The following is a 26,997-nucleotide window of genomic DNA, read 5'->3' as shown; positions in this document are numbered from 1 at the left end:
CTATCTCCAATCTCCTCCTTTATTATTCATCTCATCTCTTGGTCCAATTCCTGACCACCTTTCATAGCTCAAATGCTCCTTCCTACTCTCAAATCCCAGTGATTTTTTTGACATATAATAGGCATTTATGAAATATTCTTCTCTATTAGTTGGCACTTGGATATCCTTCTAATTCTTAAATTTCATGACATGGATCATCTCCCCTACTAGACTTGACTGTGAGTTCTCTGAGGGGGGAGCTCATAGCCTGTTCCTATTTATATTTACTACAGCATCCTGCCCAATTCCTGGTACATAGTAGGCACCTAACAAATGATTACCAAGTGAAAAGAAAATTCATGTTGTCATGTAAGAACACACACATTATGCATATAGGAGTCAACATCTCATTAACTTTTTGGTATAATCTATTAGTTCTTGAGAAGCATGAAAGAAAAGATATATTAGAAACTTACAACACATTTCCAGGCATAGTATCAATGCCTATATAAGAAATACACATAATATTATTTATGATTTCATCTTTATTTGAAAAACAATACCATTCAAATTTACATTCAAAATGTAAAAATAGATCCATTTTCAAAGAACCATTTAAATATGGTTTTGAAAATTGCAATGTTTTATATACAAGAAACAGATGGTAGTGCAATAGCAGTCATAAGAATTTATGATAAATAAGAATATAATTACTCTTTCAACATTTGAGGGAGAAGGAAAAGGGAAATATCTTTTTATTTAAGCCGCTCCTGCAATGCCTCATAAAAATAAAATCAACAATAATAGGCATAGGTACAGTTTGTATCTAAAACACAAATTTGACCAACCAGTGGCATCCAGACAAGTTATAAGTATATGCGGGAAGATTGTTTTCCAGTTTATATATAATCAACCTGCCAAGTAACACAACCCCAACACTTCTGAATCTGTGAAGGGACTCTGTAAGTATCTCTATTAAGTGGTACATGTATATATTAAATAAAGACTGAGACGCTCTTAATCTTGGAGCACAATGAAGTTTGCAAAATCAAAATTATATTCAATACCAGTTTTCAGAAAACTTGGATCTGGAATTAAACTCTAAATCTGAAAACTGCTATTACAATAGATAAAGACTCCATTCACTCCTTAATCCTGAGACCCAGAGGTATGGAATCTCACCAGAGTGCAAAGTGACCTAAAACTAACGTATATTACAAGTGAATGCTTGTTTCACTGTCCCCTGATTCCAATACACTCTGAATTCGGGCACTTTTTTTCAACAAACCTTCCAAAGTTTGAAATCAATCCCTTAAAGTCAACTATATACCACCATGCATCCTTGCAAGAAAGAAAACTTCTTACTACTGCACAAAGGCAGATTTTAAAAACCAAGCCACACAGTTCAGCTTAGCAATAAAGGCTAACTCCTAAATCCATCTAATCCACTAGACAAATGTTGCAAAATCAGCTTCTATTTGAACAACGAAATGGACAAACTCACTGAGCTATATGCTTCATGTCAGTTTTAATATTGTTTTGATGGCAGCTATTCAAGGCAAAGGTGGCCAAGTCACATAGAGAAATGAGAGCAAAAGCAGAAAACTGTGAAAATTCATCAGTTCTTTGAATTCTTTCAATAGTCCGAGGTTGATCTGAATTGTGAACCATGTTGCTGGGCACTATTTCTTCCATGTTTTGTACTTCAAGCACTAAGGATTATTTGCTGCTATAGCAGATATTTTTGTGATATCTTCTTTAAACTTGCTTTTCTTCTCCTTTAAGAGCAAGTAAAAAGTGGGAGACGTTTTCATAAACTAGAAAGGTAATACAACAGGCTGGAGTCACTCTAATCAAATTAGGGACAATTCCTTTGTAAAATCCAATGATGCCTTCTTTCCTATAGAAAGGGGAAAAAATAAGTCAGTATACAAAATAACCAGTGTGAAAATATTGTACAAAGTTAAATCAGAACACTTAACATGGTAGGAAAACCATCTAAAATTTCCACTTAATGGACCAGGATGAACAAGGAAATAAAACTTATTGCTATTGAAAGCCTTTGTAGGGTGGTCTCTATACATTTGGTTATTTTTTTGTATACAACTGTTAAGATACATTTAGTTATGGCTTATAATCCTTTTCTGACCTAATTAAAATAAAGGACAGGCAAGGAGGCCATAAAGACTGAACTCAAAAGCAATCTTTTTCAAGGAACTACAAAGGATTACTTATAAAATGTCATCTTAAAATGCAATTGCTAAAAACCTCCCCTTAAGACTGAAATTGTGTAAGCCTACAGAAATGCTGTATACCAATTATCATACTCATCCACAATTTAATTTTATTGATACATAGTCTATGTGATATTCGTACAAAATTCAGAAACTAGGTACAGAACAGACCCCTCATGAATACTTGTTAAACAGAACTAAAGGGATAGGGTGCAGGAAGGAGAGGTCAAATCCTGGATTATGCCATCACCCTTGATCATGCTTCACTTTCATGACCAAGACTGTTACCTATTATTCCAGCTCTATTATCCTTACTGAATTATAAACTATAATCTCTGTTCTGCCTTCACTTTTCTCCCTTCCCAATCTCAACTCTTGAGACAATCAATTCAACACTAAATTTTCCAGGACTCTCCTATTGCAGAAATCTCAGTCCTGGCATCCCATAAGCCTTCCTAACCCTAACTCTTCATTAATCTCACCACCCACCTCTTCTGCTTTTACTCATATGTTGCTGCAAAGAGTTCAATGAAGTCAGTCGAGGTGCTGCATGTGTTCAGTGCAAGTTTATGTTAGCTGACCTGAACTGGGACCTCACCACAGAGGTCCCAGTTCCTCCCTAATTGTGTATCCCACTCCCTGCAACAGCTATTCCTCCTACTTGATCTCTCCTGCAACTTTGAAGCTGAGGACCTTGCCTCATTACTAAGAAAACAATGGCCATTCTGAGCTCTTCAGACATAGCCTCCCGCCATTATCTTGTACCATTCTTAACTTGCCATACATGTACATGTTGTTTCCCCCTGCTGTACTATGAACTCTTTATGGGCAGGGGTTATTCCGTTCTTAGTTTTGCATTCACAGTGCCTAGCACACAGCAGGTGCTTAAAATTTCTTAAAATTGACTGAAGAATGCAATGTGGGACTTGGGAGTGGAGAAGACCTGGGTTCAAATCCTGTCCAGCACCTAATGCCTGTGTGACCCCGGGCAAGATTAACATATCTGTGCCTGAGGCAACCCTAAGATCAGTGATGACTGCAGACACTGTCTTGGAAAACCACCAATTACCATTATCAGTGTTATACTGTATTTTTATTTTTTAAAATATTTCCCAATTACATTTTGGACTATGTTCAACACCTCTGTCTTATTAGACTATCGACTAAGTTACAAAGAGGTTTTGATCAATCTTTCATGGAAGAAATCTGCCCACAAAGTCATAAATCCTTGAGGTAGTGAACTGAATGGAAGTAAACTTATCACACATAAATACTCAGTTCTGGAAAAGGTCTGAAACAAAAGAGAAATGTTGGGATCTCTACCACTTCCAATTCAACTGTATGTACACAAAATAATAATGTATTTGTTTGTAGGATTGAGTTTCCAGCAGAAAACAAGTATTACATTGAGATAAAGTATCTAAAAAGAGTCAGTCACAGATTTGGGGCTTTCTCAGAATGTTTTAGAGGAAAGATTCTTACTCCACATAAAAAGCTAAAAAGTAAAATTCAAGGTCACCCACAGGCTGGTCAGGCTGCAGCATTATAATCAATTACATTACAGGAGGCATTTAGCTGCTGCTACCTTACCTCCATGTCCTCTTGATTACATCAAGTACACCATCATAAAAATTGTGTTGATCTTGAAGTCGGGCTCTCACTACTTGATATGGGTATGTTGCTGCCACAGCAAATATTTTTGACGTTGCTGCCACTAATATATATTCTACTGTGCTCTACAACAATAACACACGATAGTTACATCATTTCTGGATATTTCTTAAATTGCACAAATTTCCTAATGAGCTTATATGGTCTACTTTTTAAAAAAAATTATTTTAGACTCAAACACCAGAAGAGAAATACAGAATAAAGAAAAAAAATCATAAACTTAAATATTGGAACAAATACAAAGGAAAGGAAAAAAACATGTCATGTGCATAGCAGAACATAATTCTAAGTATGTAACAATAAATTTTCATTTCAAGAAAGCCTGTATGATAAATACTAGACTGTATTGAGAGTTGTCCTTTGCTTCCTTGTAAGTTACCTTTTGTCCTAAGCTGTGCACTTTTTACTTTGTTCTTTTTTCACATCCTCCCTGCCAAGGCTACAATTAAGTGTGGACATATCACTATGTAAATATAGATATATACACAGACATATACTTTCCCTAACAAATTGATCTGTTTTTATGTTTGTGCATATCTCATTTCCTATGCCTCCTGACTCCTCTACTTCTACCTGCTACCTTACCCTTTCATTACTTAGCCTATCCCCCTCTAAGGACCTCTCCCCTTTCTTCCCATTCCCATAAATCTAAACATCCTTCTATACCCCCCTGTATTGATAACGTATTTTTGCTTATTGTTAATATGATTTTGCTTCTTAAAGGGAAGATCATTCCCATTCATTAATATGCCCATGTGACCTACCTGGGTCACATGGAAGTCTATGGTAGGAGGGGCTTGCTGAATGGATGGAACAGGAAGGGTGGAACATGAAAAGGTGAAGCTAGAGCAGAGGTGAGAGGAAATTGGTCTGAGCAGTCAGAACTAAGGGAGGGAGACAAAAGCAGGCAGCTGGCTAGGGTGAGTGAGAGAGCTCGTTTGTGATTTGTTTAAGGGAGCTGGTTTGTGGGAAGCCTAAGAGAGGGAAGGGTTGGGGCTGGTGCTGCCCTCTGCATTGTTATTTATACAGATTTCTTTGTTACTATGATGGATTTGGCTTTCTGGTGTTTGAATAAAAGTTTTGGTTCTGTCTTCCATGTGGAGAACTGTTGTATTTTGCCATTCAGAATTGCACAGGCATATTCATGGCTGTAGGCGCTGTATTGTGGGTATCATGTTGGTGCTACGCCCTCTTAACCTATTCCCTCACCCTCCCTTGTAGATATCTCTCCTTTGTCCTCTCCTCCCTCCCTATCCCCTTACCCTTTTATTTCTTCTTAATTTAGAAGATTTTTATACCTTCTGGATATATATATATATATATATATATATATATATATACACACATATATATATATTGTTTCCTCTTAAACCCATTCTCAATTAAATTACCAGAACTACCAACCCTTCTCTCCCATCTAATTCCTCTGTATCTACTCTTCCTCTTGCACATTTGTATCAAATACACTTTTTAGCTATTCCTAAATGGTTTTACTTTTTAAAGTCATATCATACTCTAACCCAATATTTCTTACGAACTACCCAATTACTAATGACAATCTTAGACATACATACATTTCACATGTATAAAATGTAAATGTCCTGTCCTTATGAATCCCTTGTAATCAGTCTTTAGCATGTACCTTATGTTTCTCATGGCTTTTGTATGTCAAGTCTTCTGTTTAGTTTTGAGGTTATTTTTTTTTTTTTAACAATCTTGAAAGTCTGACAGTTGATAAATGTCTATTTTTTCATTCAGGGTTGTTTAACTTTGCTGGGTATGGTACTTTCGACCAGAGTCCCAGTTCTTCTGCTCTTTGATATAGTGTTCCAAGACCAGTGAACCTTTATTGTCTTCGCATCTAGGTCTTTTGCGATTCTAATTGTGGCCCCATCATATTTAAATTAATTTTTTTCTTCTTGCTTTTAATATTTTATCCTTGAGCTGGGGATTTTGGAATTTAGCTATAATATTCCTATGAGTTTTCCTCATAGGATCACTTTCAAATGGTTTTCAATGGATTTTTTCTATTTCTACTTTTCCTCCTTGTTCTAATGTTTCAGACAATTTTCTTTACTTATTTCTTGTATTACTGTATCAACATTCTTTTTTTGACCAGAACTTCCAGGTAGTCAGATTATTCTTATGTTTTCTCTTCTTTATATGTACTCAGATCAGTTGTTTTTCTTATAAGGTGTTTCACTTTCTCTTCAATTTTTTTATTCTTCATATTTTGTTCAATTATTTCTTGATCTCTTATAACTCTGCTGGCTTCACCTTGCCCAATTTAATTTTCAAGATGTCATTTTCTTCCTTAAGATTCTGTACCTCCTTTTCTAACTGGTTGATTTTCTTTTCATATTCTTGTTTTTCTTGGATTGTTCTTATTTTTGATTATGTTCTTCCATCTCATTTGATTTTTAAAGTCTTTTTTTAAGTTTCTCTATGAATTCTTTTTGGGCAGGAGAACATTTGATGTTACTTTTTGGGGCAGAGGAGGGTTTCTTTGCTTCAACAGCCTCTTCTGAAGATGAACTCCAGACTTCTCTATTCCCATAATAACTTTCTATGGTTGGATTCTTTCTCCTTTGCCTGTGCATTTTTTGGGAGTAATAGTTTAATTTTTGTAATCACCTCTAGCCTTGGGGTATGGGGGATGGTGCCTCTTGCTCCAGATATCAGTTTTCCCCCTAGCTTGGAACCAAAGCCAAACCCCCAACTTCCTGTAAGTGCCCACAGCCAGGGGCATTCTGCCCCACTGCTTCTGCACTCACCCAGCATGTGCTGGTTCTTTCTTGCCCCCTGCTTCTCTCTGCAGCACAGCTTGGTCTGGCGTTCCTTGTCAGTAGAGGTTCTCTTGTGGTTCAGATACCCAACTCCTCTCACTGTCTCTGGGGGTAAAAGTTCTGGTGACTGGTGCCCAGGCAGCCTCTCAACCTAGCTATCCCCCAGAGCTTGCTGCTTGTGAAAGTGGACCCTAGCCTGGAGGTGTTTACTCTTCACAGGAATAAAACTACCTCCCAGGATTTTTCTTTGATCTTCTCCACTTGTCCCAGGAAGACCCCAGTTGTGCCCCTAGTCTCATTTATTTTCACTTGCACTTTGTTTGCCCTAAGGTGCTGTTTTATCTCTTTTGTGGGGGAGAATCTTGAACTTGGAATTTTCTGACCTATTCCACCCATCTTCCCAGAATTCTCTCTATAAGGTCTACTTTTATAGGCCTCTTAAATGACATAATAATGCTAAGCTAAAACAAAGCATCAAGTACTCAAAATGTGCTTAACTGCAAACTTTAAAATTTCTTAAATATATTCATATTCTCATTAACTGCATATGGTATTTTGAAAGATTTTCAAATGCTAACTTTCCAATTATAACACAATTTATGGCATATTGTAAATGACAAACTGGCAAAGGGGAGAAAAAAATCAATTTTTAAGTACTGAAAATTGACACCAAAAGGTTAGTATGACTTAAATTTCTAGCACATATGATGATTATTTTGACAAAGCCAATTTCAATTTACACATTTTCTATAAAAGTAAATTAGACCATCTTTTCAAGAATTTCTTACCAACTGTGCATCTGGTAATCGATTGATATGCGTATTGTACTTCACTTTCAGCAATTCATATGCCATGAACTGAAGTGCTCCATGTGACGTTCCAATCAGTCCAGGCACAAATCCCTAGAAGATAACCATCTTTTAAAAAAAAACAACTAAAATATCTAATTTTAAAAAGCAAATAATTTTCTATCTCTTCTTAACATGAATGTTTTATTTAATATGTACTTAAACACTCCAAAAACTTAAATTCCTACGGTAAAAGGAAAAAATCCATCACAGAATCATCATTCTAGAGCCAGAAAAGATGTTAGAGGCCACATGGTCCAACCCCCTCATTTTACAGATGATGACTCTTAAGCCCAGGGAGGATAAGAGCAAGTCACACTGGCAAGAGCAACGGAGGAGATTTGGACCCAGGTCCTCATTCAAAAAGCAGGGCATATTACACTGTACTGTGTCACCATTTTATGACTAAACTTTAGGTGGTAAATCATTCTAAACTTAGCTGGGTGGGTCCTCAGATGACAGAAAACCAGGTCCAGATCTACACTTAAAAGTCTACTATTTCACCGAACCTGCCTTTTTGCCAAGATGGGACAATACTGTTCCATGGTAGAGAATACAAACTACCCATGTTTTCTAATGCTGTGTGTTCCTGACATTATGTGGACACCAGTGAAGAATGCAGATTGTCTGTTATCTCTTATTCTCAGTGCCTAACTAGCCCACTTTCCTTCTTATACATGTTAACATTTTATTGAATTTTTTTGCACCAAGCATTTGCACCAATCCCAATTCTTTAGAAATTATAGTGTAACAGGATGCAGTCATATAGTATCACCACAAAAACATCATGTTAGAAGTTGAAACTTTGTTCCAAGAAAAACCTTTCAGTCATTAAAAAGTACTAAACAATTTCCAAATGTGATTTGGCCCAAATATGATTCAATTTTGGGCACAATCCAATCTATTTTGTTTGTCCAAGAGATATGTGTGTATATATGTATGGGTGTATATATGTATTTATACAAACATACATGTGTGCGTGTATGTGCATGTATGTGTGAATTTGGGTTTTTTTAGACCAGCTCTAGAGGTGAAATGTCCATCCAAGTATTTATACCTGGAGGTTTTTCTGACGTTAAACCCAGCTCTCTCTATCAACTAAGCCAATAATGTATTGGTTTAAAAAAAAGAAAAAAGATGACTCTTTAAATATGCTTAGGAACATGCTGTTGAAAGGAATAGAGAATCTTAATCTTAGAAAGGGCTTTAGAGGTCATTTAGTCCAACTTATGCTTACTTTTATTTAAAAATTGTCTCCCTGAAACTAAAACACACTTGTTCTAACACCAATATTCTTTTAGTGCATTAACTAATTTTTTGCCAGAGAAGAGGCACAGTGCAGTGCATAGAAAACTGGACTTAAAGAGCGAAAAGACCTAGGTTCTAATTCTGCCTCTGATGTATTATATTGGCTGTGTAAGCCCAGCCAAGTCACTGAACCCCTCAACACTCTAGGCAATTTTCTAAGATTAAGAAGGAGCCAACTTGCACTGGTAGAGGGAATTTTCTTATGGAGATCTCATTATACCAATGAAACCACAGGTCCAGTTCCTATCTATCCTTATTCTTCCAGTGAAGTTATATGGTTACAAATCATGGAATACCATAACCTCTGATAGATCAAAATTGTAGGTCACCTAGGATAGGTACAAATAGGTGGGAGCATATCAACAACAATTAATTGCACGTAAGAAGCAGTGCACAAGATCATCTAATTCTTGACCGGAAAAGAAAGTAGGTCAGTCATTTTGAGAGATATGGATAAAACAATGACTACGTGCATGCTGCTTAATGGCAGTCTTTTTGTTCTGGGCCCTGCTGTATCAGGCCTTGCTGAGGTGGCCCATTAGGGAGTATCTGTCTCTGAACCATCATAAGGTTAACTTGCCCCATTCCCACTTGTGGCTGCTCTCTGTGGTAATATTGATGAACATGTAAATGATATTAAGACATCTACAGGAAAGCTAGAACATGATGGGTAGATTCTCCTCATGAAGGATATATGGGAGGACATGGTTAAGAATCATATAAAATAATAAGGCATGGATGAGTTTTGCTCTTATCTATACTGCTGAAGAATGCAACAGTGAGATGAAATCACAGATCTATGATGAATGTGATACTGTTTTTGTTTTCTGGGGTGAAGTGAATGGTAGAGTAATGCTGACAAACTGCAGAGATGTTTACATTTTAAAACACAATACATTTTATTTAAAGATGTAAACACCATTCTTAGCTGGAGCTGTATAAAAACAGGAAGCAGGCCAAATTTGGCCAGCAGACTGACAATGCCTGGGATACAGAAAGGGAAGACAGGAAAGGAATATAATGAATTAAATAATTAGTTAAAGACTCTAATCAATTTCTTGCACATGGTAAGCAGCCAATACTCTCCTCCTGTGTTGACTAAAGTAGTATAATAGGAAAACTGCAGGACTGGATTGAATTATAGGATCATCATTGACCTAGAGATGATATATATAGGCCTCAGAGGTCTAGTACAAACTCTTCAATTTACAGATGAGAAAACTGAAGCCCTAGGTGTGAAGTGTCCTTTCCAAGGTTTCATAGCAATAATAATAATGACACCAATAATGCAACATTCTGAATGCTGTATCCTCTTTCATCCACAACTATAAAGCAGTCATTGCAATTATTTCTGAGTTTATCTGTAGATATCTGGGAATAAACTTTGCTTATCTTGCCCACAGCCTTGAAGAGGATAAAGATCTAACCAATGACAGGTTAGTTAAAATATGAATTGTAAATAACAGAAAATACGGGTTATAGTGTTTGTACTGAATTTGAAGCTGACATCGGTGGCCATCATTTGCATTACTGATCTGACACTGCTAATCTCTTTTTAAACATTTATTTACAATTGTAAACTACAAAATCTGAAAAATCCTTGCTTCTCTTATAACTTGATCTGTAAAGCAAGTTAAATATTCTTCTAACCACCAGAACTGTTTAAAGCTTAAGCATTAAATGCATGCCAAATTACCTACATATTAAAATGAGATGCTTACAAAATTGTGAACAATTCTATCCCTCTCCCATCATGTCACAGTGATGCATCATATGGCAGTAAATATAAATAGCCTAAAGAGATAAAATACCCATGCTGTGGATTATTATAATTAAAATTTTCATTAAAATTATTACTTCGTCATAGGCTTGTTTCTTTTTTAGAACTGAGTACTGGAACCTTTCAGAATCTGAACCTGAACCTAAAAGGTGAATGAAAATTTATGTGGCAACTATGTAAATAATAAGATATAATTATCTACCTATCACAATTACTTAAAACAACCAAATAAAAAGTACCTTGTACAATCCACGTACACCTTCAAATTTATATATCTTTACAAGTGCATCCATCATTCCTTTGTACTGCCTCTGTGAAGGACTGACAACATCGTACTGTAACATAAGTCGAGTCTTTGTTACCCATAATGGGTTTGTAATACAGAGTGTCATGGCCCCTAAAATAGAGAAGTTTAATTACATATGTACTTCTTGGCTAATGAATGTTGTAAATATTTAAAAGTATTGTTGGAAGACAAGGATGGACTCTCCTTGGAAACCAGGAGGCAAAGAAATGACCTAAATCACTGCGCTCGCATCTTTTAGGAGACCCAGTGGCCTTAGCTGCAGAAGGCTAGGAGAGAAGCGGCATTTTGGGGAGATGGCAGGATTTTATTATGGATAGTGGGGTCTGCTGGTTACAGCACTCCTTGGAGTGGCGATAAAAGGGGGTCATAACTCACTACTTGAGTATATTTTCAAGAGCTTGACTTGGGAGTGGGTATCTGGGTGTTCCAAAGTAGGTAAATAGTGAAGGTACTTAATGTAGCTAGTTTCTTCATTGCTCCCTCCTTCCCACTGGTTCTTAGGATGGGGGTGGAGGGAAGAGGGAAAGGGGAGGGAGAGAAGGGGAAGAGAGAGTTATATTTACTGGGCTTCTACATTGCCTTTTCTGTTGTGAAGACTGGAACACTTCTAACAGGAATATTTTAAATGATTAGGTTGCTATACTACCCATCAAAAAAGTTATATAATTTTAAAAAAATACAATATTAATGCTCACTAGAGGTAAAATAGGCTTTTGTGGTCTAGCACGAGAACTTAATTTCCATATATCACGTTTCCATGGGAAATATATAGGAAAAATATGGGAAATATCTTTTGAGTTCTAAAGAAGTAACTTACAAATTAATTTTGGAACATAGCCTGTTTGTAATTTGGGGATCATCTAAAACATGATTTTATAAATTCATACTCGGAGCACTTTGCTCCTTTAAGGAAGTAATTTCAGCATACTATAAATCATCTCCACTATAAAAAGAACACATGCCTTATTCCAAATAGTAGTGTATCAGGCACTGTACAGAGCAAAGCAGACATAGGTGGATAAAGCCAACTATTTATACCAACATAAACCCATGCTCTGCCCTTATATTTAAATATCTCAATAAAAAAAACCAAGTTCTCAATCACAGTTCATTCCATAAAAATGAGATAAACAGAAAGAAACAAATTACTATAAAATTTTAATGATTTTACAAATATGTAAAACTATAAAAATAATTTTATAACTTCTTTAATAGCTACATATTTTCTGGGTTTTCTAAGTAGTTAATCAATATATACTAAACTGTAGTATGTTAAGCAGTGAACCAGATAAGGGAATAAATCACACTTCATATTTTTGTTCTACAAAATATACACGTGCCAATCTATTAAACAATGTCCTAAATTAAATAACTGAGAAACCAAAACACTAATTTTTTCTTTCTGCAGTCTATATCATTTGTTTCCTATTACCAATGGATCTACAACTTTGCTTAGATATTGAAAATAAATTATTTCAAATCTATCCAGAGTAAAAAGTCATCCCAAGAATTCCCCATAATATCCACTTTTAGCCAATTAATATAGTTGAGTGGAAAACAATCACTATAAAGAAGGTATGATAAAACAATATTGAAGTTTTTATACATTGATGTGACAAGATTTTTATGGATTATGCATTTTCTTACCAGCTTCAGCAGCTGAAATAAGGTACTCTGCTGCCTCTAACCGTTCTGTTCTCCCCTCTGTCTTATATGATTTAATGGCATTGTAGCTAAAAGAATTAAACAAGAGATTTCAAAGAAGATGAGAAAACACAAACTACATATTAGTATTTTGAATTATTTGAAAATATGTTGCTGCCATCAATTGTAATATTTAAAGCTCAATTATAACATAAACAAAAAACATGGGGCTTTCGCAGGAGTTTTCTCCAAAGCACCTGAGAAGCCGTATCATGAAAGCAAAAAGCAGTTCTGAAGTATAATTTCATTCTGTATTTAGCAATATCAATACTTCCTTCAAGGTAGGGGATGGACTACATTTTATTTAAGCACATATTTAATCAATGATCTGATGACAGGGAGAAAAAAGACAAAAACAAGAGGAGTTTTAGAAGGAAAAACATTCATTCAACAAATATTTATTGGGCACCTATTACATGCAAGGTATTGTTGCAGAGGATGTGAGGATAAATACAGAGTTTAAATAAGCTCATGCTCTTGATCCTAGGGGATCAATAACCTAAAATCAGAGATAAATTCCTTAACAATTAAAACCTTCAGAAAATGAAATGAGCTGCCTCAGAAGGTTCTGGGTTCTTTCTTAATAGAGATCGTTGGATGGCTACTTGTCAGGTACGTTGCAGTGGGTAATCCTTTACGTTGCAGGATGGACTGAACAGCTGCAAAGATTGCTTTTAATTCTCAAATTTTGTGATTCTGGGAACAGAAGGGAAAGGATGATAAAACAAGATATGGCCAAAAACAAAACAAAACAAAACCCCCAAAGACCTTGGGAACCAATTGCTTACATAACTCATAACTCCACTATACTATATGGTTTACAAAGCACATTCCTTACAAAACCCCTGTGAAATATAATTTCTCCCGTTTTATAAATAAAGAAATAGACCCTCAGAGAGATGAAGTGTCTTGCTCACAGTTATACCAGCTATCAAATAGGAGATCAGGACATGAACACTGATTTTCTGATTCTAAGTTGACTAAATCAGTGTTTCTTAAGTTTTTTCTATTCTCAAACCCTTCAGGACTTCCTAAACTGCTTAAAGGTTTTCAGTGTGAAAGATTTGGAGAATTGTATTGACATTAACAGAAATCAGGTGAACAAAAGGAGTTGCTTAGAGTATGGGGTCAAGGAAAGCCTGAACTGGGGGATGTGATAAGGAGTCATCAAAAGATTAATAATTTTTTTTTTTAAAAACTGCTGAGTAGCAGTCAAGACCTAGATTGGGTTAGAGAGTGCAATTTTGTAATGGAGTTAGTTGCATACTTTAATGACTTTCTCTGATAACTTTTGGTAATTCTGCAGTGAAAGCAGACAAAGTAGATGCAAATGACTCTGTTTTTACAATTGGCTTAGCTGGAAAATATTAAGGGATTTAAAGTTGCTAATAAAGTACTATAGTGAGTAGGCTGACATGGCTAATCATGCTTCTACAATGGAAGCAATGAAACCAGAGGAAGGCTGAAGGACTTTTAATCATTCACCTCTCAGACCCTTAGTTTCCTCATTTGTAAAAATGAAGAGGCTAAACTAGATTATCTTGAGGTACTTCTAGCTTTAAAATTCTATAACTTCATAATTAGAAGAATAGAAACTAGAGGTTGTGATTAAGACAAAGAACAATTTCAAAAGATATGAAGACATGAGAATAGTCAAGGAGAAGGAATTCAAGAATCCAAGAAGTTGGAGGTAGAACAGTTCTGGAAGTAACCATGTGCAGCTTACTGCTAATAAATCTGAGGTATTATAAGTCCAATATGCCAGATGTGCAAATAGTGAAAATGATGGCGTGAAATTTAAAATGTCAGCCAGTACTAAAGTCATTAAAGAGGTTAAGAATTATCTAAAATCAGTAGTACCACTGAGGATGTGGAGATGGTAGATATTCATGTTCTAGACTCAAAACAGTCAGTCAATAAACATTTATTAAGCACCAGCCATGCATCAGACACTGTGCTAAGTGCTGGGAATACAAAAAGAAGCAAAAGAAACACCTGTGAGGAACTCACAAAGGAGGGGAGAGTGGAGAGGTGAGAAGCAAACAAATATGTACAGATAAGCTACATAAATATAAAATAAAAATTTTTTAAAAATAGGAAATAACAGAGGGGCTAGCACTAAAAAATTAAGAGGAATTGGGAAATGCTTTCTGTAGAAGCTGAGATATTAGTTGGGACTTAAAAGGAAGCCATCAGGCAGAGATGAGGAGGGAGAAATTCCAGGCACAGGGGACAGCCAGAGAAAATGCCTGGAGTCAAGACATAGAGTGTCAAAATGACTAATGTGTAAACGTTTCACAAGATTACACATGTATAACCCATAGGAGATTGCTTAATCCTCAGGGAGAGGGGAAGATACAGAGGAATAAAATCTGAACCTCAAAACTTAAAAAAAACCCAACAAATGTTAAAAATGTTTTGACATGTAATTAGGGGAAAATAAAATATTATTTCAATAAAAAGAGATGGAGTGCCTTACTTGTGGAACAGTAAGGAAGTCAGTGTCACTGGATTGAAGAACATGTGGCAGGGAGGGAGGTGTAAGAAGACTGGAAAGATATGTATGGGGGCAGGAGGAGTCTGGTTATAAAGAGCTTTTAACACCAAACAGGACTTTGATGCTGGGGTTTACTGAGTATGGTTTGACATAGCTGGATGTTCACTTTAGGAAAATCACTTTGGTGACTGAATGAGGGATGGACTGGAGGTGAGGAGAGTTCAGGCAGGCAGACTCACCAGCAGCTATTGCAATAGTCCGGGCATGAGGTGATGAAGGCCTGCACCAGAGTGGTGGTGGTAGTGTCTGAGGAGAGAAGGAGGCATATTGGGGAGATGTTGTAAAGTTGAAATCAACATGCCTAGGCAACAGACTGAATATGGAGGGTGAGAGATAGTGAAAAGTTGAGGGATTTAAAGTTGCTAATAAAGTACCATAGTGAGTAGGCTGACATGTCTAATCATGCTTCTACAATGGAAGTAATGAAACCAGAGGAAGGCTGAAGGACTAGGCTGTAAGCTAGGCTATAAGTCTGAGGGAGGCTGGTGTTGTACTGTATGGTAATAAGAAAAGGAAGGGAGGCAGGGAAAGTGGTTAGTGATGGTGGTGACATAATGGTCTAGAACAGGAGCTCATATCTGGCAGGGTGTAGGAATTTGTTTTTAATAACTAGTTCACTATAATTGATTTCCTTTGTTCCTACGTGTTTTAGTTAGTGCATTTAAAAATATTATTCTGAAGCATCCACATAAGTCTATAACACAAAAAGGTTAAGAACCTCTAGTCTAGAAAGAGCCCTGTGATTCGAGTCAGTAAGACCTAAATTCAAATCCAACCTAAAGCTTTGTGACCTGGGCAAGTCACTTTGTTTTGCCAGTTTCCACAACTAGAAAATGTGGGTAACAGCATTTACCTCCTAGGGCTGTTGCAAGGATCAAAGGAGATCGTATTTGTACAAGGACTTAGTATAATGCCTGGAAAACAGTAGGTTCTATATAAATGCTTATTCCCTTCCCTGAAGAAAATAAGAGACCTTCTATTTGGTAATCTTTGTGAAAAATTAATTCTATTATTGAAATATCTTTCCTAATAGCAAGACACCTTAGAGGTCATCTAGTCTAACCATTTCATTTTGCAGATGAGGAATCTGAAAGCCCAGGCAGGTAAAGTGATTTGCCCAAAATAACACAGATCAAACAGATCAGAGACTAGGACCAAGCTTCCCAACTCAAGTCTAGTATACTGTTATGAAAAAGAAAGAAGAACAAATCTGAGAAATAACCTTTTTTTTAATTTTAATAATACTTATCTAAAAGTCATTTAGCTAACAATGTCAACTACTTGAAACACAGCCAAGAAAGTAAACAAAAAAAAAAGTTATAAATTAGATGAACTTTACTCAATAGAGAGTCCCTCAGGAATCTACCCTTATTTTATTCATAACTTGAAGAAGCCTGATCATCAGTTAGGAAGGGAGAAAGAGGCACTGACACAAAGAAGCAATAGACGACAGTAAGGGAATAGACAAAAAATTTAAAGAGAGAGATGAGTTCTTAAAAAACCAAGCAAAAACAGGAGGGAAAAGCATAGCAATCTGGCATGATGAACAAGTGGACAAAGAGTCCCACTCCACTCACCTCAATAGGCCATGAGGACGTCCTTGTATTACAGCTCAAAAGCCAAAGTCATAATTATGACTCTGAGTCATCAGAAACAGTAATTTCAACCTTAAGAAGTACAGGAAGAATGCTATCCAAAAGAGGAGGGTATCCAGTCTGGGCTCCAGAAAACTATTACCATGTTGTTAGAAGACTTGTAAAGGGGAAAGAATAGCCATCATTTTCATGTGTGAAGGTCTTTGAACCACTGACAATGACCCGGTGTCATTGTGCCAACATTGTGTCAACAATGACACAAAACATTATTGTTTTGTGGATACATGTTTTAATTGAGGGCAAAGTACCAAATAGGAAAATGTTACCATCATTTAACAAATACTCCATGGAGCCTTTTTAAAAAAATAACAAACAGGAAAAGCAATCTTTTAAAAGAATTTCCTGACTATTAAGAGAAATATGGAACCGAAGACAACAAAGGTGTCACTACAAACTTGCTTCACCATCAAAATTAATAGAGCCATCACACATGCACTTTAACATCTCATACAGATGTGCTACATGAGGAAATGGAAATGGCACTGAAGAGAACAGTTGGACCAGACCAAGTATACATAAAGGAGGTCTGACCAGCAAGTGACCCTATTTTTGGGGCATTGAAGAATTCTTAAGAATTGTACCCTCAAGAGGAGAGTACAAAAGGACGTTATTACATAATTTACTACTAAGCCATTTACCTATTTTTCTCCCTCTATAAAATCATTCATTTTTTTATTTTACTGATGCCTTTAAGTTTTTACACCACATCTGTTTCCAAACACATTTTCCTCCTTCCCTCTCTAGCAAGTCTTGTCCTTACAAGAAACATTTCAAAAGAAAAAGTAGTTCAACAAAAACAAGTTATAATGTCAACTCAGTGTGACAGGAGTTCCACATCCATAGTCCCTGACTCTCCATTGAAGAAAGTATATTATCTCAGCTCTTCTCTCTGGCCAAATGGAATCATTATAATTAAACAGCATTCCATTTTGTTTTATTGGGTTTTTCCCCCACTTAAATTGCTGTAGTCATGTGTATTGTTAGGTTACTTCATTCTGCATCAATCCATATAAAGTTGCCCCATGTTTTTCTAAATTCTTCATCTTTGTTTCTATAGAACGTAAGCTCCTTGAGAGCAGGAACTGTATCATTTTTGTCTTTGTTGCTCCAGTACCTGACTCACAGTTTGTATTTAAAAATTCTTGATGGATTCATTAATGTGCAATGATATTCTACTGCTTTTCTGCATTACAATTTAGTCATTACCTAATTGTCTAGCACCTACTTTGTTTCAAGTCATTTGCTGTTATGAATATTTTGATGTATACAGCATCTTTCTTTGTCCTTAACTTCCTTAGGATATAGGCCTAGCAATGGAATATTTGAGTAAAAGAATAATGGACCAATTTACAGTTCCACCAACTGCCTGTGTACATATATTTCCATCACTTTTACCATTTACTACATTTATTATTTCCACCTTTTGTCATCTTTGTCAATTTGCAGGGTGAAAGGCAAAATAACTCAGAATTGCTTTGACTTACATGTTTATTATTGTCTCTCAAAACTTTATAAGAGTGCATTTGTGACAGTTATGAGAAGGAAAAAGCAAGCGTTCTGCAGAAAAATGTTTTATAGCAGATCACATGTTTACAATCATACAAGAGATTGAAAGATATAAAGAAAACAAGCTCTTACTTGTTTGCTGATTATAAAAAAAGCATTTGCTTTAAAAACCTTACTCCAAAAAGTGTTTCCCATGCAGATGTTGAAACCATATAAGATACCCTGAAAAAATGTAACACAAATTTACAAAAAATGTAACGCCGAGAAGATGTATGTTTGTCAATGCTACTGTCAGAATCCACATAGAGAAGGATTTCTGAGGTGTTTTAAAAGCTCCTGTTTGCAAATGTCATTTTGCTGGGTGCATCAAGCCCCAGAACAATGCAATCTTCTAAAAAGATGCATAAGAACTCAATAGTTTAGCCTAACTATTTACCCTGGGGGTGAGGGTGGGGGAATCAAACAAAATACAAATGAAGACTGTCTGTTGTCTAGATTATCACACAAAATTGAAACATAACCATATCCATTTGTTAGTAAATATACTTTGGACAATTACTCCAGATGGACAAATAATGTACTTTTCAGAAATTACTTTACGTATTTTGCATCATTCTTTTAACAAGCCTAAGCTTCTCCTTAAAGAAAAGGCTGATTTTTAAAATATGGAAACGCTACTGATGATGCTGTATGGCTGTGAGTCATAAAATACAGTGCCTTGCACACAGCTGGTGTTCAATAAAAGCTTGTTGACTAATTGGTTGAACACTACAGTTCCTAAAGGACTGAACTTGAGAATCACCCAAAGAGCAATGAAGAAGATACATAGTGGTGATGAGAAGATCAGAACACATTACAAATGAGGAATTATAAGGGTAAAGCAGTATAAAATGTGTCAGAGAAATATCTAACTGGGTAAAAAGATGAACCAGTCATATAGTGAGAATGAGGGATAATTGAAATGTTTCATTAGTATTCATGCAATGTCAAAAGACCTAGAAGAAGGTTTCTAGCACAGTGGGTCCCCTCCCCCCATGGCAGATTTACAGGAAAAAGAGACAAGAATCACACAGCATGGGCATGCATGGATGGTTTGCAAACTGTATCAACTCAGGCTCTCTTCCTATAACACATGGTTATGTGACAAAGTCATGCTACTGTGTTCCTATGTGTTATGGTAGAGAATGCTGAGAAGGTATGTATGGTAAAGAACAGACTTGGAGAACTGGGTTTAATGGCAGAATTCTGCCCCATGTATAAACCCCTGTCAAGTTGCTTAAGTTCTCTGGGTCTCAGTTACATCTACCAAATGAACCAACTGGATTAGATGATTTCTAAGGTCCATTCTGGCGCATAAACAGCATGAGAATATGACAATGTTACAGTCATATGTGTTTTGTTCTGCGTCCAAGCTTGCAGCTATTTCCAAATGGTAGAGACCAAAAAGAAGAACTAAGGAAGTTGATCAAATGTTAGAGAGCAAAGAAGATGCTGTGGTCCTCTTGAGGCATCATCATTTCTGTCTTTTCAGCCACTCAAGCTCTCTCTCTTTCACCTATAGTTCTCATGTAGCATTGTTGTATGTTTTTTTTTAAGGTTATGTGAGAGCCAACATTCACCTCTGACCTCTCCACCCTTCCAGGTTCATGATGTGGAATTTTGTATTCTTGGAGAACTCCAGAACCAACACCTCCTCCCCAATAAAAGGCTGATAATCATGAACTGTACACATGACTACGATGCACAGACAATAAAAACATTTTCATTTTAAGTGTTAGACTCAAGTTCCATACCTTCCGACAACGGTTAACCAAAACTGTTACATAATGGCAAAATCAAGGTAAGTGATATTCACTTCTTTGTCCTGTATATTGTCAGAAGTAATTATGAACGATTAAATAGCAATACGTGGACATTAGAAGAAAAATTGATTTCTATTAGTGTAATGGTAATTTAAAAGGCAAGATCTAGCCATTCATTAACAGGTCCATGGTACCCGCTTAAATCACATGGAAGCCTAAGTTACATGTGGTAAGAGAAGCTTGTTGAATGGTTGGAACAGGAAGGGTGAAGCAGGACTGGGAGAAAGTGTGTGAGAGTGGTTAGGGCAGGCAGAGAGAGGATGCAGGCAAAGCTAGTCTTGTGAGTGTTTGCTTGTGTTTGCTTGCGGGAAGGCCCCAGAAGCAGGGGAAGACTTGGGAATGACTTTGTCCCCTGCAGTGCTAATGTGTATTGATTTCTTGGTTACTATGATGGATTTGGCTTTCTAGTATTTGAATAAATATTTTTCTTCTGCCTTCTATATGGAGATTCTGTTATACTTTGCAATTCAGAACTATGCTGGCATATTCGTAGTCACCCTTGGTGCTGTGAATATTGCCTTGGTAATACAACTGGGGACTGGACAATTAGTTTTTTTATAAGGGAAAACTAGGTAGTAAATCCATATTAAAAGAGCCTTCTCTTAAATGTAAAGCTCTCTCCTACTATACATATATTTAAAACCAGAGACAATGAAGGCTCTTTCATAGCACCTTTCCAAGTTCTTTACACAAATCTCAACAAGTTGGTAAGGCTGGTTATTTAGCTTTATCAACATTATGCCATAAAAGGAAGAGTAAATATTATTTAAAAAAATCCATGCTCTCTCACAGGATATGATAAAATCTCTGTTGACATACTTACAAGAAAAAGTAGAGTCCCCAAGATAAACCCGCACCCCATACATTTGGAGTTACTCCTTGATAAAGGCCTCGTAGTCCATCAATTTTCCAAATAGTGGTCAAACAATGTACTATTCCTTTATATTTTGGTCTCAGTTCCAGTCCATCATTCACTACACAAAAAAGAATATAAAAAATTAGTTAGAATTGAATTCTACCTATTCTATCTCAAATGAGATATTGGTAAAGTGCTTAGTACACTTAGTGCTTGCCGAATAGTAGGTATTTTAGAAAGATTTATTCCTTTCCCTTTCCACCTTCCCCCTACAATCAAGGACCTAGCAAGGATGTCAAAGGTCATCTAAATCAACCACTTCTTTTTACCAATAAAAAAACTGAGGCCTCAAGGTTAAGTTTGTTATTGATGGTAAACAGGACATAGTGTGTCCTGATATTGCATAAATTCTTTGCGTGAGAAAAAATTCTGAAGATGAAATCCTTTATGTAGCAAAAATTTCCTTTAAAATTTCAGGTCCACATGGCACTTTTTCCTGAAGCCCTCAAAATGCTACAGAAATTACTTGTTCATGATCACAGTTATTGTTTTTCTTTAACTGATGACTAGACCCATGCTGCATAATCTATTCAATAAAGTCCAGTGCCTCCCTACTGCCTCCAGAAAAAAAACTCCTGTTTAGCTTTTAAAGCCTTTGCAACCTAGTCCCAAACTAGTTTTCGGAGCTGGAAAAAATATTTTTGAATTCTTTTTATTTGTATTCTGAAGGGTTAGCACACTATCTGACCCAGCTGATACTTAATAAATACTTGATGATGTATTAGATGCTGGATTTGAACCTCAGTCTTGACTCCAAGGCAATTCTATGTACAACTCATGTTATTAAAGTAATCGGTGGATGTTTCAAAGGGGCAAATTTATATTTCACATAAAGAAAATTTCTTTTTTTAACATACATTTTATTTTTCCCCTAACCATTTTTTAAAACAATTTTTTCTAAAGTTCTGAGTTCTAAACTCTATCCTTCCCTCCTTCTCCCCTCCTTGAGATGGTAAGTGATCACATATAGGTTATCACGTGCAATCATGTGAAAACACTACAATGAAAATTTCTTAACAAGAGTTATTCAAAGTGCAACATGCAGTGTAAGGAGGAAGTGGATTTTCCCTCAGTGAAGGGTGTTTATGAGCAAAAGTGGTGATCACTTGTATATGTTGTAAAAAGCATTTTTTTCAGGTATAGTTTGGACTAATTGGTCTCTGAGATCCATTTTAGCTCTAAAATTATGTGAAGATCACCTTCAAATGAAAAACAAAACAAAAAAATCAATTCTCTTAAACAATGAATGACAAAATGCTGAATAATGAATATATATATGCATACAAAGGAAAAATCAGATTTCTTTTTTTGAATTTGACAAATATTTTACATTGTGAAGAATGACAACTGTATATTAATTAGCTAGTTACAAAAAAACCTGAAGGTTTTTTTTTTTAAATCTACAAACTCCAAAGTTCTGACAGTTCTAATCTGTTTTAATAAATAAAGCAGGTTCTTACCCTCAACCCCCAGTGGAGATTAGAGAGGAATCATTAATAGTTGAAAGGGAAACTCAATTCCTTTCATAATTAATCTGCCCAATAATGCAGTTTAGCTACTCCTTTAAATGAATTATTCACTTTTTTTTCTCAGCTCTTTTTGATGGTCTCCTTGGGTTTCAGGCTTCTCTTCCCAGTTGATCCACTAAACTACCTCTCTATTTATCTCTCCTTCATTTCTTTCAACATGAAGCTCATATCACTGTAATCCTTCCCAGGTGGAGCTTAGCACCTGGCTTGTCAAAGATCAACTGACTATGGCTCTAGTCCAAAGATCTCTACATTTACTTTTTTGAAAAGTTATGTGTCAAAATTCTCATCATTACAGGTAATTTCCACCCTCTTTGTAGACAACGTTATTCCCTACTATAATATTTTACTCTATCCTACACTCAGTCAGTGACACGTCCATGAAGTACTATTACATGTTGTTGTTTGGTCATTTCAGCTGTGTCTGACTTTCTGCAAACCCTACTTGGGGTTTTCTTGGCAAGGACACTGGAGTGGTTTGCCATTTCCTTCTCCAGCTCATTTTACAGATGAGGAATTGAGGCATATAAATCCTGTGCCCAGGATCACACAGCTACTAAGTGTCTAAGGCCAAATTTGAACTCAGCTCTTCCTGACTCTATTCACTGGCACCACCTAGCTGCCCTAAATCACTTCACATGTAATTATAATAACTGTCACGTATAGTACTTACTATATACTAGCTGCCCTAGTACTATTATATGCAGAGCTAAAAAAAAAACAAAATATTTTATCAAAGAGTTATATCACTAGAGCATAAAAATTCATATTACCAGAAAGACAATACACAAGTTGAAAACTATTAAATGAAAACGTCTCTTTTTGCATGATCCCCCTCCTGTCCTCCAACCTCCCTGTAGTTTTACATTTGTCTTAAAATCTTTAGTGGCTGAGAAGTTAGCTCGCAATCAGTCAACAAAAACTGAGCACCCGAGAGGCATGGCAATGTTCTAGGACCTAGGTGCTGGGGAGTGGTACAGAAAATCCCTTACGGAATTTAAAATCTTCTTGAGATGAAAAAAGCATAAACATGTAAAAGCTTCCGTAATATAAACAATATCATAAGGCAATATGTGATTAGCAGTCATTTGGGTGGCATATCTAATTGGTACTGTGTTGAGAGGAGGTCCTATGACTTCAAGCGCTTGTGAATACCTTGGCCTCCTTGGATATTTAAGGCATAAAAAAATCAGTCATCTTTTGTGAAGCTAGAGCAAGGTGGGGCAACACAAAGAAGAAACGATGTAAATAAAGTCTGAACATTTTTAAAAGAGTAACAGAAATCTAGTGAGAAGTGCTTTGAAAATTGCAGATAAAATGGTGAATGAATCACAAAAATTCAATTTGAAGCATGTTCATTAACTACCTACCATGTACAAGGGACTAGATACAAAGATAAAAATGAAAAACTGATCTGGCCCTTGAGAAACAGACATGACAATAAGGGATACAACACATACATGGACAAAGAAATATAAGACAATTTGAGGAGGAAAAGGGCACTAATAACTAAGAAGAGTATCAAGGATTCCTAACCCTTTTTCTGTAATGGATCCCTTCTCAAAATGTTTTAAAATGCATAGAATCATGAAGGAAAGCAATTATATTGAAAGTTAGCAAAATGTATTTTTAAAAAAGTCAAAGGACCACAGTTTAAGAACTGTTGCTCTATAATATCTTGCTTGGTGAACAAATCAGCACTCAAGGTTTCCATTTTCAATGCTACGCTGCTCACTCCAAGATCTAAATTTCCTGTCCTAGCTACTATTCATCGATGGCTACCACCATAGCGCAAACTTTACCACATGCCTAGAAAAAAAAAACATACACAAGTATGTATATCTATGTATAGTATATAGTAATAACCTTGCTTCAAATCTCTAAATATGAAATGATCTCTTTGGCATTTAAAGTCATTTCCCACCTGGCCCAGTCTTCTAAGACTATAAAACCCAGCAGCACCTGCCTTCTTGCTGTACCTCACACACTACACTCCATTCCTAGTCCCTTCATTCTGTGCATTTTCATTGGCTATTAACCATCCCAGGAGGGCTCTCCCTCCTCCTGGTCACTAACTTCAGGACTCAGCTCAAGTTGCACCTTCTGCAGAAGGCCTTTTCTGGTCTTCCTCCTCCTATGCCCTCCCTCTGAGATAATCCATCTATTCTGCGTATTTTCTTGTATGTTCATAGTTTGGGGCATGCTGTCTCCCCAAATAGAATGTGAACTTCTTGAGGGCAGGCATGTTTTTTGCCTTTGTGTGAATCCCCAGCACTTAGTACAAGTGACTAGCATGGAGTGTAAGTTTAATAAATGCTTGCTCATTGTTGAGCAATCCTGCTTTTAATCTAGTCATCATTCCTATTTCTTCCTCCTCCTTCTTCCATAATGAAGGAGGCAGTCAATAGGATGCCAGGCTCTGTTAGGTGTATTTTAGACTTATTTTGATAGGAACAAGGCTTTCATGTTACTTCTAGGTAATCACACCACACTCTTATCCCTTTACGTACAATGTTTCCTCATCAGAAAGGAAGTTCTTTGAAAGCAGGAAAGGAGTCTTGCTTGCTTATCTTCCTATTTCCAATCCTTAGTATAACGTCTGGCACATAGTGCTATTAAATACTATTAAATACTTGATATTCTCTCTTCAGATTGTCATTCAGTTCCTATTTGAACATTTCCAGAGGCAGTTACTACTTCAGAAGACAGTTCACTGTATTTTTGAACTCAGCTAAGTCTTAGAAAAATCTTTCTAATATTGAGATGAAATAAAACATTTCGTTTGATCCTGAGGTAGATAGTACGGATACTATGACCTTCATTTGACAAATAAAGAAACCCAACGAGGTTAAATGCTCATCCGGTGAGTGAACATCAAATCAATCGCGGTTTAAATGTCCTATGTGCCAGGCAATGTGCTAACCAGACTGTTGTCTCCCCCAATAGATTCTGACCTCCCAGAAGGCAGGCCAAGTCTTTTGCCCCATTACTTAGTGGGTCCATAATAAGTGCTTACAAATTGGTAGATAGAGATCCACAGGTGGAGACAGCAAGCAAACAACTTCGGTATATACAAAGTATGTACAGGAATAATTGGAGATCAGCACTAGTATTAAGGGGGCCAGGAAAGGCTGATTCATCAGGGAATGGGATTTGAACTCGACTATATAGCTGGGCGTGGGGTGGGAAACCTGCAGCCTCGCGGGCACATGTATGTAGCCCTCTAGGTCCAAGTGCAGCCCTTCGACTTCACAGAACCAATCGCTTTTCTTTAAAGGGCCGAACTTGAGAACCACAGGTGGCCTCCTGGCCGCAGTACTGACACTGACTACGATGGCTCAAGACCCGTTAAACAAAGACGCTCAAACTTTCCAAAAATCCACCCAAGAAAGGGAGACTGGCAGCGAGTGCCTTGACAGTGGGGTGCTTTATACCCCCAGCTTAAAGTACTCGGCACGTGGCAGGCGCTTAATAAAGGCTGGTTGACAGTCATCCTGAACGCGGGTTCAAGTCCTACAGCAGCCGGCAGAAGTCACTAAATCTCTCCGTGCCTCAATTACTCGGGTAATTTTAATTCGGGTATTTCAAGAGGACAGCTCCAAAGGCAAAGGTGCAGGTCACAAGAGGAGAACCACTCACTGACTCCCCATCCCCCCAGCCTCCTGCCCACGTGTCAGGTGCCATCCTCCCCGGCCCCGGAGGCTGCTTTTCGTTGGTGCCCGCTGGGTCGTGGGCTTGTCTCCCCGTAACCGTCCTCGTGGCAGCGCCTCCGGGGTCCCCCACGCGTGCTGCAGGGGGCAGACTGCGCACCAGAGACGGCCCGAAAGCTGCCCCGCGTCCGCACCCCAGGGTCCCCCGGAGGGCAGGCCGCACAGGGCAGGCTCCCCGCCCCCGCCCCTCCCCGGCTGCCCCCCGCTCCCCAGCCCCCAGCAGCGCGAGCCCCCTCCTCCTCCGCGGCCGGAGGTGGGCGGCCTCTCTTACCGGCGAAGCGGATCTTCACCAGGTCGAGCGGATGCAGCGCCAGGTTGGAGAGGACGCCGCCGCTCACGCCCGCCACCAGGTTCTCGTACCGCACGTGACGGAACACGGTGTATACGGGCGATGAGCCGGCCGTCGACTGACCCTGGGCCGTCATGATGTCGGGGGCCGCGGACACCACGGCGCCCAGGGCCGCGGAGCTGGGACCAGACGCTGTCGCCGCCACCGTAGCGGCCGCGCCGCCGGGACAGGCGGCACAGCGCGGGCCACGAGCCGGGGTCGGCGCCACCCGCGCTCGGGTGCCGGGAGACACCTCGGGGAGCCGAAGGCGGGGGGCGTGGTGGGGGGAGGGGGCGCGGCGGAAGCCAGCGAACGAG

At 37.6% G+C, this 26,997-nt stretch overlaps 1 protein-coding gene across 1 annotated transcript; it reads right to left on the bottom strand.

Moving 5' to 3' along the window:
- Positions 1–506: 506 nt before the first annotated feature.
- On the bottom strand, positions 507–26,997 carry SLC25A32 (solute carrier family 25 member 32). Its single transcript, XM_072603326.1, has 7 exons — positions 26,624–26,997; positions 21,021–21,171; positions 12,561–12,646; positions 10,846–11,003; positions 7,459–7,572; positions 3,804–3,949; positions 507–1,879 (listed from the first exon to the last, which is right to left on the bottom strand). Exons 1-7 carry the CDS (start codon positions 26,775–26,777, stop codon positions 1,738–1,740), a joined length of 951 nt encoding a protein of 316 aa, XP_072459427.1. The 5' UTR covers positions 26,778–26,997; the 3' UTR covers positions 507–1,737.

The sequence above is a fragment of the Notamacropus eugenii genome, chromosome 4 (genome assembly GCF_028372415.1).
Source record: "Notamacropus eugenii isolate mMacEug1 chromosome 4, mMacEug1.pri_v2, whole genome shotgun sequence".
Classification (NCBI taxonomy): Eukaryota; Metazoa; Chordata; class Mammalia; order Diprotodontia; family Macropodidae; genus Notamacropus; species Notamacropus eugenii.
The sequence above is the reverse complement of the archived record's forward strand: the minus strand, read 5'-3'. Positions and strand labels throughout refer to the sequence as shown.